General features: G+C 44.8%; 1 protein-coding gene and 1 pseudogene across 3 annotated transcripts in view; one reads left to right on the top strand and one right to left on the bottom strand.

Annotated features, from left to right (window-relative positions):
• RC3H1 (ring finger and CCCH-type domains 1) overlaps positions 1–7,807 on the top strand; it is a 70,167-nt gene extending 62,360 nt beyond the window's left edge. For all 3 annotated transcript variants that reach the window (XM_037145555.2, XM_037145556.2, XM_037145554.2), the window contains exon 20: positions 230–7,807. In XM_037145555.2, coding sequence (XP_037001450.2) covers positions 230–380 — 151 coding nt within the window. In that variant the 3' untranslated portion in view covers positions 381–7,807. The remainder of the gene's footprint in view (positions 1–229) is intronic.
• A 3,392-nt stretch (positions 7,808–11,199) lies between these two features.
• LOC119049519 (syntenin-1-like) lies at positions 11,200–12,312 on the bottom strand (annotated as a pseudogene).
• Between the last annotated feature and the right edge of the window lie 1,162 nt (positions 12,313–13,474).

Genomic DNA, 13,474 nt, shown 5'->3' with positions numbered 1-13,474 from the left:
CCATTGCGGTGTGAAAGCAGCCGTGGACAGTGTGTGAACAATGTGCAGGCCGTGTTCCAATAAAACTTTATTTATAAAAACTGGTAGCTGGCTGGCCTGAAAGTCTGAGAGCCATTCATACCGTGTCCGTACTGCTAAAAGAATGGCCCTGTTGATTTTATTCTGCTAAGTTATCATTTTTATCTCCTTTTTGAAAATCTCCAACTCCTTTTTTTTTAAATGTGAACAGTGATGTACCGAATGGATCGGCCTTGACACAAGAGAATATCAGCCTCCTGTCAAACCAGACCAGCTCTCTGAACCTGGCAGAGGACCCTGAGGGAGGAGGGGACAACAGCGACTCCCAGAGGTCAGGGGTCGCGCCCAGCCCTGTTCCCTGAAGCAGGAAGGAACCGCACTCTCGCTTCTCCGGAAGAACAAGAAGAAAGGCGACTCCTGCACCCGCCCTCTGAGAGAGGCAGGGGGAGGCCGTCGCCATAGAGCGCCCGGGGATGTGCGCAGACCCCACTGCTCCTGGCCAGCCCTGCGCATCGCTCACACCAGTGCATTTTTTAATTTAAAAAAAGGAAAAAGAAAAAGAAAATTAGCAGTATCTGCAAGCAATTCAGATTAAATTTGTTTTTGTTCTGTGAATGAACTTTATTTTAATAACTTTGGACGCCTTGGATCCAGGGCTTTAAAAAAAGAAGATATTATATATACACTCTGTTTGATTAATTGTATGATCTTAATGAAGTAGGCTTTTCTTGTATTTTGGTATTATTACATACCCAGTGTATAATTCCTTCCCCGCAACCCTTTCCCAGTCTCACAACCCGTAAGTTAAACCAGACAACAGGCCCCGGCCTTTCTGAGAAGTCTGTGGTGCTTGACAGACAGACAGACAGACAGACAGACTGGTCATTAGAAAATGTGCAGCAGACCGAGTTTTCTGAGAGCTGCTCTCGGGAAGCCGTCACGGCCGTGCCCTCTCTGGGCCCCCCCCCCCAACGTGTATCGTCGTCATTGTTCAGGGGTGTTGCGGTAGTTCTCGTTGTTGTTTTTAACTTGTCAGATCATTACTTCTGTGAGTCCTCATTTTCTGTAGTACGGATCCTTTTTATTCTCTCCATGTGACCGGACAGCCGAGCCGGGGTCTCAGATCATCGGTCAGACTCCGATGGAGACTCTTTAGAAATGAGCTGTATCCGATCAGCACTGAAAGTACACGCTTAGCACACCACCTTGGTCGAGCCGATGGCTGGGAATGTTGGTCTGTGCTTTTCCAAACTGAACTTTGGCTGAAATCATAGAATGTTAAAAAACCAGGACAATCGACGCTTGATTTGAGCCTAAGAGGGACAGAGCCGCATTGTTTCACCGGATGCTTTTGCTTTTCCCTCAAAACCCAAAAGTCTGAAATAGCATCTCTCCGTGGTGGCACCCCTGGCTTTCAGAGAGATTTGCCTGGATCGCGAGGATAGTTTGTGAACTGATCAGTCGTTGCTGTTCAGAATCATTAGCACAGGAAGGTAGTAAGTACCGGGAAGTCAATGTCGAGACTTGGCTTTGCGATACTGACAATGTTGAAAAGAGTAAAGAAGAACTTCGTTGTCCGGCTGCACTGCACATGTTCTGACGGCACGCCTGTGCTGAGCTGGGACCCTGTACGGCATGCTCGGTGGGGACCATGCGTTGTGGCTGCCCTCCCACCCCTGTGTGTGCCTGAGGTTTTCCAAGTCCCCTTTCCGAGTTATACTACTAAAACAGGAAGCACTGGTCATGCAATAAGTTCCTGCATTGCTTTGGTTGGGTAAAAGCAAGAGTTTGTGTTTTTCTTGTTTCTTATTTTCTTAACCTTTAATTAACTCTTGCTGAGGCCCTCACCACCTCAGTCTAAGCTCTGTGTCCTTCGTACTGTTCACCGAAACCACCCGGGGGGCGGGGGAGGGGGGTGACAGTCCTGCCATTGCCTACCAGTAGGAGAGTCCAAACCGAACACTCTTTTGAGTAGCGATTATTTAATTTGCCCAGTCAAGGCACCGCATTTATATACTATTTCACATTGAATTTGATTATGCCCTGCAGACCTGGCTGGTCAAGGATTTGATACACATATTGGCTTGGGATTCGAGCTTTCTTTTTTATTTAAATAAAAATTTATATATATTATATATATACACATATACATAGCTATATCTGTATATATATTGGGTATGTTTTAAGGATTTTTTCGCATGAGCGCAGCTGTTGCAATGAAGCGACTGATTGGGAGGTAGAAGCACTGAATAAAGATGAGGCGTTTTTCTTTGGAAATCTGCATTTTCCTGCTTTGTCGATGCATTTGCTTTTTTGTTTTTATTTTGCTTAAAACCCTGTTATATTTACTCTTTAAGTGCTTGTTGTGTGTTGTTTGGGGGGAGGAGAGAAGCAGGGGTCTGACTGAGTCCCAAGGGTCTCCGCCCCTCTGTGCCACGGAGGGGGCCACGCCCTCAGCCCCCAGCCTTGTGCGGGCAGAGTCGGCCCTACTCCCTTCTCCTCTGGACGTGTTGGGCGATTCTGGACTTTTAGAAGCAGCCAGTTCCATTTGGGACTCCAGATGATTCTGGTATTGGAAGGAAGCTGATGGGCATTGATTCTGTTCAAGTTCAGAATGAAAGTAAAATTCCATGTGCGTGCGTATAGCAGCCCTAATAATTTCTGTTGTTCTTGTTTCCTTCCAATGCTGTCATTCCCACCCTCTCCCCCACTCTCACTGTTTTGATTTTCCACGCTAGGCAGGAGCAGGGATGGACTTACACAGGAGTCCCATTCCGAGTAAAACCAGGAAAGCCACTGTTTGCCACTGACTTAATTTCTTTCACCAAGTAAGGTATTTTCCTTTAGGGGGTCGGGAGACCCCCTAAAGTGAAGCCTAAACTCCACCTGTACCTCTCTAACGCCCCACGCATGCAAGGAAAGCTGGCCGTGTCGAAAGGCGGGGAATGGCGACCTGACCCATTGTGCCTGCAGCTTACGGACCATCCCAAACTGGTCATCCCGCCTGACCTCTGGGATGTGCTCACAGCTTGCCTAGTGCTCGTAAGCAGTTTCAGGAACCCAGTACAGCCCCCAAGGTTTGGGGTTCTTTTTCCCTTTCCCTTTTCTCTCTGATACGTTTTTGGAGATGATGAGCCCGTGGCGGCAAGTGGCCTGTTGTGGCCAAACTGCTTGACTCTATAACTGCTCTTTTGTCAAAGTCTAAAGGCATTGATTTGTTTCATTTTTAAAATGTATGCCTTTAGAAAGAGTTAAGAGATTAAACCAGTCAGGTAGAAAATACAGTGTTTACCCTTTCTACATATTAAAATGTTCATTTCTTCTGGAGATGACTATTTCACTGAATTCAAAAGCCAGAACTTGGACTTCGAAGATGGACATGAATTATTCTGAGAGTCTTCTGGTAGGAATAATAAGCCCCATATTCACGATTTAATTAAAAACCAGGCTTTTATCATAGCTCGGAGTATAAAAGCACTTTGACTTAATCTTTTTTCAAGGGGTTTCTGGCAGAGTGTAGAAGAACTGGGACTCAGATATCTAGATTCAATTTCTGACTTCCAAGAATTCTTTTCACCTTACTGGTAATAGTGTTACAAGGTAGGTCCCATCGCTTCCCTGTCTTGGCTAATTTAGAGGCTAACCTGACCAAAGATCTATTCCTTATTACTTTTGTAATCAGAAGTTATAGTGTAGGTTTCTACTAACATTGTTCAAATAAGAAGACACTATTTCCAATGCCAGCTGCAAATAGTCAGCTGCTCAAAATGTACACAGACTGGTGTGGTACAGCATTAACATAGCCGAGTCTCTTCCTCCATTTCCCTTCCCTTCTCCTCACCACTCCCACGGATGTATTCTTTTGCCTGAAAGACAAAATCGATGTGATTCTCATTTGCTACTTGAATATATAACTTCATCAGGCTTCCCATCGGTCTTCAGGGTTGGACCTCAAAGTCGTGTTTCTCTCTCTTTTTTTTTTTCCCCAGCCCTTTTCTGTCTTGCGAATTCCCCTTGGTTTACCCTCCCACCGCCCTCCCCAATCTGCAACAGTGACCGTTCGCTGCCTCACAACAGAGCATTCAAATGAATTCGCTTAGCCAGTAACTTCTGTGAAGTTGCCTTTTCTAATGGTGTCATTACTCAGTGATGCACAAATGTGGTATTTGCCCTACTGGTAGGCAAACAAAGGTCTGGTTCAGAATGGCAGCCTGCTGTTCGTCCGTCTGTCTGTCTGTCTGTTCTTACCGGAGAGCCAAAGACTTGTGCTGTACTCTGTTTTGGTTTGGGGGAAATTGTAGCCATTTTGATTGTGAAACCGTGAAGTATTTGTGAGTGGATTGTACTGCATAAGTAGATTTATCTCAAGTTAACTGGTAAAGTTAGCTGGCCTTATCAAATGTCAAAAGTACTGAAAATTCATCAGTTTCTCTTTCAGCAGGGACTGTCATCTTTTACAATATTATGTGTAAGCTGTCCCTTCCTCCTTTTTTTTGAAAGCATCTTGTCGCGATAGCATCTTGCATGTTTTGGGTTTTTTACTTGTGCCTAAAGAACAATTTCCCATTTGCCAACGTCAAGTCATGGGCCTGGGTCAAAGGATTTGTGAGCATGTGACTGGAGAGAAATAACTAAGTTCAGGCAATGTATGTCAGATTGTATTCAGATTCGGAGAAAAATACTCTTTCTCACTGTGGAGTGTTTGGTTGCTCGTACTTGTCCGCAAATGGTGATGGATGGAGGTCTTACCATCTTTCTTCCACATTCTTTCTGCTCATCTTGAAGAATTGAGTAAAGAACTCATAGAAAATCTATCTATAAAAAGCACCTGGAATGATTTATATTTCATGAAAAGCCCAGCTACTTACTAGGAGAAATTAAAAACCTGCCTGGAAATTAATTGGAGTGTTGCCCTAGATTTCTATCTTTAAAGAGTCCCAATTTTGTTTCCTTTTAATTTGGTGTTATGTGGTTAAAATGTCATCTTCCCCGAAAAATCTACCTGTCCCTTTAGGTGAAATGAGAGCTCTAAACTAACGCAGTCACTTCCGACGGTGGCAGCTGGACAAGCAGAGCCATCTGCTGCTGCGGTCAGTCACTGCAGCCTTGAGGGCCGTCGGCCAAGCCGCATTTCTCCCTTGGACAGCTATTTTTTTTATATTTATTTGTTGCTTTTGCTCAGCTTTATGAAATTTTCCTGCTGGAATGACTTATTGGGAGTTGCAGGTAGATTGCAATTAATATATTTTAAAATTCTTTCAAAAAAATTTTTTCTATTTATTGGTTTTAGAGAGAAGCATTGGTTCATTGTTCTACCCATTCACCCATTCATTGGTTGACACTGGTATGTGCCCTGACCAGGAATCGAACCCTCAACCTTGACATACTGGGACGATGCTCTCACCAACGGAGCCACCCAGCCAGGGCGCTGTATTTTTTTTCAATTCTTAATTCAACTTTTCTGAGCCACTTGAAAAAGAAAGAGGTTTTTATCAAAAGGTACTGTTAACTATAACAATAAGATTTGGTTTTTAAGGGTTTTTTTTTTCTTCGTTAAAGCTACTTCACTTATAATAGAGTCTAGTGAATAAGTAGCAATAGCTATGATGTTAAAGAACAGGAAACTGCCACCTGTAGGAAAAAGGGACACCTCCTAGTAATGTGTCCCAACAGGTGGATTTTCAACACCGCGCTGATCAAAGGGAGTGAAGAGCCTTTTGAAATCCTCTGTGATCCAAGGACTTAACCTGCCACTGGAATTCTCGCTTGCAGAGCCTCTGAACTCTTAGCCATACACAGAATTTCCCCCAAACTTTATTTCTGAGCAAAACATCCCAAGAGTCATAACCTTTATTTTCAAGAGAAAATAAGGCACAATAACCCAAGAGAGAGAACTTAAACCTCAAGACAAGATTGTGTCCCCCCCAAAATGCATATCTAGAAAAACTAAATCCTGTGGTATTCGTATGTTGTGTACTACATGAAGTGAGTTATTTTCTTGTGTTGAGGTTTGGTTTGGTTTGGTGTCACTAAGCGGACGGCTCTCACAAGTCTTTGGCATCCACTCTAGGTTGTCCCCTCACTCAGAGTCATGACTGGAAACTGTCCAGTAGCCTCTCCCCTCTCCCGCCCCCCAGCCAGTGTTTGAAAGGGTCAAGGAAAGGATGGAAGCAAACCGTTGCGTGTCTGGTGGCTTTTTTGTTTTGGAATTTTTTTTCTTGTTTTTTTTGTTGTTGTTTTTTGGTTTGCCTTGTTTTGCCTGATTTTAAAGAATGATTTTTAGTGTAATATCTGAACCACCTTGTAAAATATTCCTCTAATTTGAAGGCATTTTAAGCTTTTGTTCATTATTTTTACATCCTCTGTTCAACTAATACACTGTTCTGGGAACTACTTTCAACAGGTGTGTTGTCTCAATTTTCATGATCCCCTTTCTCCTGGCTTCTCTTCCTACCTCCTGGAAATGAAAGGAACTTGGGGGAAAATTTTGTTTTTTCATTTTATCCATTGATTCCCTGGGCCTCATTATCTTACTTCATGATGAATCTATGAGTTTTTGGAACAAGAGCAGTGGTAAAAGTGAATCAAGACAATGAACAGAACCTTTCACCCACTTGAACATTTTCCAGTTGTGAGATTCCTGTTCCTGTGTGTGCTTCTCTTCCTCTTCACCCCGCTGCCCCCCTGACTATGGTCAATTTGGTCTTTAGGTTCATACCAGTCTCCCCGAGACATTCTGCAGTCATTATCACCTTTTTGGGTGGATTTTATTTTGTTTTGTTTAAATAACTTTTTAACATTAATACATATTTGCTTGGGATAGAGCTTGTGTAATTTACCAATCGTATTGATTGTATGTGATTGTGCCTGGCAGAGGTGTACTTAAGACAAAAATAATATAGGTTAATAAAGGAGCCCATGAGATTTGAGTCAGAGAATAAATGATTTCATGAAATCACAGTTTTGCATGGCGAAATTTAAACCTCTTGGTGTTAAAAATCAGTGCTAGACCTGATACTTTTTAAAGTTTTTTTGCCTCCTATTTTTATTCTTGCCTCAGCTCCCTGCTCTGTCTGCCTCCGTCACCTATTCAGAAAAAAAAATATATTGGGCCTTGAAGTGACAGCTGATTTTTAAATCGCTGGGCTTGTGAAATTTTACTTTTTCCAATGTTTTCAACTTTAAAAAGAAGTGAAGATGGACAGTAGGTTTGAATTTCACAAGCTATGAATCGTTCCTTAGCATTTGGCAAGCTGAAATCTTATTTGAAGACTTTCTTTCCTGGAAGTCCTTTTGGAATAGGGAAGAGAACCCCATTGGAAATGAGCTGTTTTCCTCTCTTTTTAAAAAATCTGTTTATAGCTCTAGTTTTGTTTTTTTTTTTAAATAGCTTTGTGATCAAGTGAGGTGGAAAAAAACAGAAATAGTGGTAGGAAGATGTTTAGGGCAGCAGAACTCCGCATCGGAATAAGGTCGTACTCCACTTTTTGCAGGTTTTTGAGAGGATTAGAGCCATCTTCAATTTTGTATTATTCACGTGCATGTTGTTTATCTCAAAGATGCCACATTTTGTTAAAAATGCTTTTTCCTTCATTACCTTGGAAAACTGACTCAGCCTCATGTGGCTCCTAGTTAGTGTTTAGGGCTCCCACGAGTTGCAGATAAAGGGATTATTCCAACGTGTAGAAGGAGGTGATTCGCCTTTTGGTTTGTAAATATGTGAAAGTATCTACAAGGTCTTTATCTGCTTTCTGTCAGCATTTATATTAAATGATAAATTAATGAGGAACTGTGTGGTGTGTTTTTGTACGAGTCTGTGCCATCTTATTCTAACCATGGGAGTCATTTCTTACACCTCTTTTTAGGTGAAAAACAGAGAAGTAGATCATGTGCGTAAGCAGACACGTACTTGTAGTAGCCAGATTTTCAGAGACGTCATAGGAGTCAGTCCAACCTTAACATACACTGCTGCCCAAATGCCTTCATTTCTCACCCACCGACTGCGCAGTGGGAGTGAGGTATTGGTTCCGAGACCATCAGCCTCAGGGACTAACACCCAAAGTCCTGGCTTCTGTGGCTTCTCTTAAAAATCGGAGCCTCTTACAGGGAAGCAGCTCGGACCTGCTGGGATGCCTTCCCGATAGACTTTTTATCAGTCCATTCTTACTGACTCCTAGTTGTCCTGAAACCCCCACCCATCAGCTGTTCCTTGCAGCCGGAGGATAAATGCAGGTTTGTTTTCTCCTACGTGAGAAAAAAGACATAAAGAAAAAAGGGGAGGGAACCCCACTACAGATTCAAAGAAACTGAAGAGATGCCAGAGTCAAATGCAACATGTAGGCTTTGTTTATATTCTGATTCCAGCAAACCCAATGTGCAAAGCCATTTTTTATATCACTGGGGAAGTTTGATTAAGTATTGGGTGTTAGATAGAATCAGGGAGTGATGGTTTTGTTCAGTGTGATGATAGCCACATAAGAAAACGTCCATCTTTTTAAAAAAGCTACCTAACTAACCATGGCTGGAGTTTAAAGTGACTAAATACCTTTTTTAAAGGTTTTATGTATTTTACAGAGGGGGGAAAGAGGGAAAGAAAGGAAACATTAATCGGTTGCCTCTTGCACTCGCCCTGACTGGGGACCAAACCTGCAACCCAGGCATGTGCCCCGACCAGGGGTCAAACGGGCAACCCTTTGCAGGATGATGCTCAGCCACACTGGTCAGGGCTAGAACTGCTAAATATCTTTTTTTTAATATATACATTTCCAGTGCAGGTTCCTTAGTCCTACCAGCAATTAGCAATGAGGTGCCCATAGGTACCATATCTGACCTCAAGAGAAGGGGCCGGAGTGAAAAAGGCTCAGGAGAACGAAAGGTGGTAAGTACTGCAACTGTCCCTCAGTGTTACACAGTCTAGAGTGGGAATTTCATGAGCAGACCCGAGTCTTCACCGCTCACCGTGCTCACAGCTGCAGCTGCTGGGGACTTCGGGGCCCCCTAGACTGAGGCTCACGCCAATTGATGCAAGTTTGGTAGGGGGCGGGGTTAGCACTTCAATCCCAGTAACCAGCTAGTCTGCAACGATCCACCAGTAAACCCCTCTGCTGTCCACCACGGTGGCTCATTGGAACATGTAAAGACAACTGCTCATGGAGAACCCACCACAGTATTTACTAAAGTAGTTGACAGTATACTCTTCTGTATACATGCCACCCTGTCAAGGGTAAAGAGAACTATCTCTCCCTACCATGGGCTGGGACTCCCGTTACTGAACTGGACGTGTGTACAGTTTAAAAATAGGTAATGATCATCTAAACCCCCTGGACAGGATCAGCAATGGACCCTTCGACCACAGTTCTTGGAAGAAAAGATCAAGGAGCTGTGAGGCTGTGCAGAGGAGGCTTCGCTTTGCCTGGAGGGGGAGCAAAGGCCTTCCTGGGGAAGTGGCTTGACGGTGAGACTTGGAGAATGGGGGAGATGGGAGGAATGCTGGAGACAGACCCCTAGTCAGCGAAAACGGGCCGAGTGCGCTCTGGGAATGAAGCAAGCTGTGTCACGGAGACTGCGAAGTCACTGAGGCTCGGGGAGAGGCACGGGACGGTGGCTTGGGCTGAGGCAAGCTGGTCACCAAGGAGGCCCCATGGACCATGCTGAGGTGTCAGGATTTTACTCTGAGAGTAAAAGGGAATCCTGGGAAGGGCTATAAGCAGGGGATGAAGGGATCCAATTGGTGCCTCTCCGTCTGCATTTTTTGCATCACTTCCCTGTCTGCTTCTTGAGATTAGTGAGCACACGGTTCCCCTGGCGCTTTTGTAAAGATGCAGCTATTGTCTGGCAGGTCAGGAGCAGGGCCTGAGAAAACCTGCTCCCAGATCACAGCGGCGCTGTCTGTCTGAAGACCACACGTTGGAGCGGTCGGGTTCTGTGTGATGGGCGGTTTCAGCAGAATGGCCCAGTTTCTGCAGATCAGACTTAAATTTGTGTGAAATGAATGAGATATGACATAATTACCTGGAGACTACTGACGGGAAGATGTGGAGGGCTGGAGAGCAAGGAGATTCTGGAAGGTTTTTTTGTTTGTTTTAGCAACTTTATACATATAAATATTTAATTGGAATAGGCATAAACCAAAAAAGAAAATAATCGGGATAAAGCGTCGATGCCATTTTGATTACAGGGAGGAGTCAGGAAATAGAAAATTATCAGGACTTCCTTGTTAGACCATCCCAAAGTAGCTAGATCACATAATGTTAAGAGGAAAATACCATCCCATGTAATCTAAAAATGCAAAAGTTTATCCTACTTTATACAAGAATTTTCACATAAAATATGTAGTGATTCATTCTCAACATGCTACCAATAACTTTAGAAAGAAGAAGCTTCCATCACGCAATGACTAGAACATCTGAAATGTAACTACACCGCTGCACTATAGCCCAGTGTGTGCGGTTAAGTTGTTCTGGGCTGGTGTGCATTTCGGTTTAATACACAACTGCATTTTGTGTATTTACACAAAGGTTTTAGAAAGGCAGCAATACTTTTATTTTGTCTTTTATTCTAGGTGCTTAGCATAGTTAAGGCAACAGTTCAAGCATATAGAGTGAAGATAGTTAAAATTGAATAATTAATACAGTCTCTTGCAACCTCCATATATTGTATAATGCTTACACGGAGGGAAACCAGTGTTATTCTGTTAGTGTTTCACAGAGGCACACACTACACACAGAGAGAACCAAAAGAACTGTCAAAAGCAATTATTCTAAATGTACTACAGTAATAGTAAAAATGCAACTATTCCATATACCACAGAACTAAAGTCATACGAACAGCACTAGTTGATTTCAAGAATAAAGATGACTGGTTCTAACGCAAAGCTCAGCGTGCATCCGTCATTCTAAATCATAATGGCTATTAAAAGCATCAGGTTTCTAGGAGAGACACTATTCTGTGAAAGTCAGTAAATCTTCTCAACCCTTCCCACCTGTAAAGCCAGGATAAGGCTGCAACTGTCCGAGCAAAGTATCAGATCAGTCAGAATTTGCAGCCAGAAGTCCCATAGAAGGGTCTTCATGCAGCATCTACTCTCTGGCTCTGAGAGAGCTTCATGTGCTTGCTTTAAAGTTAGGTTGCCGAGGAAGTGAACTGGGAATGTGCAGCCAAGCTCCCAGGGTGTCATGACTTTCAAACCACAGGAATGGTGTGGTCCACCAGGTTTTTCATAACACTTGAGGCCGTCCATTTCATAATATGTTCAAAGGTCAAAGCAGGTGTGATTGTAGTAGTAGCCACAGTCCCAGGTGTGGGCAAAATGTCTGCAATTTTTAGAAAGATTTTACTTACGTATTTTTAGAGAGAGGGGAAGGGAGGGAGAAAGAAAAGGAAAGAAATATCAATGTGTGGTTGCCTCTCACGCACCTCCTACTGGGGACCTGGCGTGTACCCTAGACTGGGAATCGAATCTGTGACCCTTTGGTGTGCAAGCTGCCATTGAAACCATTGAGGCACACCAGCCAGTGCGGTATGTCTGCAATTTGAGTCTTTCAATGCAATGGCATTGGGTCTGTTAGTCTCACAGTTGCTATGTTCTCTGAGAAGACTGCTTCTGTCTGCAGAACTATCTTTTTACTATGGGTGTTATTTTTCCATTTTTAAAGATAAAACCAACAGGTCCAGTACCATCCCTACACAATAGTAACTGTGCCTTTCAAGGGCCTGTCACAAATAGCCATAGTAGTCTCTTCCCTCCAAAATCCTGTCCAAGCACCTTGTGTGCCTTATCGGACTCCAGCCTGCAGCATTTTCCCCCTTGAACTTGAACACATGGCCCCCAAACCTCAGACCAACCAATGAGGCTGGAGAATTTGCCAGCACTAGCTGAACAAACATGCCATTACCTACTGGTTGAAGCCTGAGCCCAGTTTTTCCCAACTTGAGCCTTACACAAAGTAACTCCACGAATCCCTTGTTTTCCTGTCTGCTCTGTGAATTCCAGCATCACTGCCAATTATAGGAGCCGCCACATACAGCTTGAACTAGGGGGGCCTTGCTACCAACTGCCCCTGGTTGGAGCCCTAGGGGCTGTGGCTATATCTGCATGTATTTCTCCTTCATCTGAACCCAGGCCCAAGTATTGAGAGAATTCAGATACAACTTAGGATACAAAATATTTATCCTGAGAGATGGGAGCAGACGCTTCAGAAAATCTGCTGGGTTAGCGAGGTTTGCAGAAAAAGTGCTTTGAGCCTGAATTACTTTGTCTACCATCAGGCCATCTGCAGCTGGGCACAGAGACATTTTTGCAGGATTTTCCTATGCTGTGAGGACCCACTCACTGCTGCTGTCACCTCAGGTCACTGTCAGGAAGGTTTTCACATCTGAAGAGGGTGGGTCTTGGAAGGTCCCGGGCTTGGTATGATGACCCCAGTGGGGAGCAAAGCCTCCAGCCTGGGAGTGCACACAGAGGCCCAGGAGAGCGTGGTCTTTTGCTGGAAGTAGGAGCTGGACGAGTCAGGTCCAGGCCAGGTCTGGAAAGGCTTTGTGTGCATTGAGTCGCTTGGATTTTAGCCTTTAACAACCAGGCAAGATTTCAAGCCTGAGCCTGATGTGGTCCTTGGGTTCTGGGGAGGGACGGAGGTCTGTTACCGATGCAAGGAGGGATTCCCAAGATGGTGTTTAACTGAGGCTTCCTGAGAGCAGGTGGCACAGGTGTGTGGCATTGCCAAAGGGCCAAACGGGTGCCACCAGCATCAGCTGCTTTCCAGAGTTCCCTTGACCAAGCACTGGGTCTGCTCTCCAGTCGTGAGGTTCGAGGGGAAAAGTTACCACCCAGTCATCTCAGGTTGTTGTTGCCCTCTTGTCCTGCCACGTCCAAAAAACCTGCATGTTACTGGGATGGGCAGGGTGCCCGCTGGACTTCCTCAGCCTGACAAGGCCTTTTGTCTTCCTGACAAGGCACTAGGGAAGCTGAGGAACTCCCGGACCCAGGGTGGACCGGAGGGTCAGCCCAAGTCTCTAACTGGGAACAGCCCCCAGGCCTTTGCCTCTGGCATCACTCCCTGGGGAGCTGAACTTATGTAGCCACCCAAGAAGTGGTTCCTGAATCCGGTGTCTGTTTGAAGTTCAAGTGCCCCATGCCCAGGCGGCACCTGCTAGTGCTCTTGCTGGCCATTTGGGGAGAGCCCGAGACCTGCAATGAGGTCTGATGGCGTGGAAGCTGCCAACCCACTTCGTTCCTAGTCCCTCGTTTCTGCCTCACTGATGGACGGGGTCAGGGTGGCCCGAGCAGCCCTTGGCAGAGGTGGGGAGCAGGGACCGGTCACCTAGCTGACCTGTGCTTATGCAAACACACCCCCTTGGCCTAAACTAGCTTTACTGAGTTCCTTCCTGTTGCTTCTGGGCCAGCGGCTCCACCCACCCCCGTCCCCCCAGGGAGCTTCCTCCCACCACCCCGCCCTGC

Source organism: Artibeus jamaicensis, unplaced genomic scaffold (genome assembly GCF_021234435.1).
Source record: "Artibeus jamaicensis isolate MK-2021 breed Jamaican fruit bat unplaced genomic scaffold, CSHL_Jam_final contig_327, whole genome shotgun sequence".
NCBI lineage: Eukaryota > Metazoa > Chordata > Mammalia > Chiroptera > Phyllostomidae > Artibeus > Artibeus jamaicensis.
The sequence above is the reverse complement of the archived record's forward strand: the minus strand, read 5'-3'. Positions and strand labels throughout refer to the sequence as shown.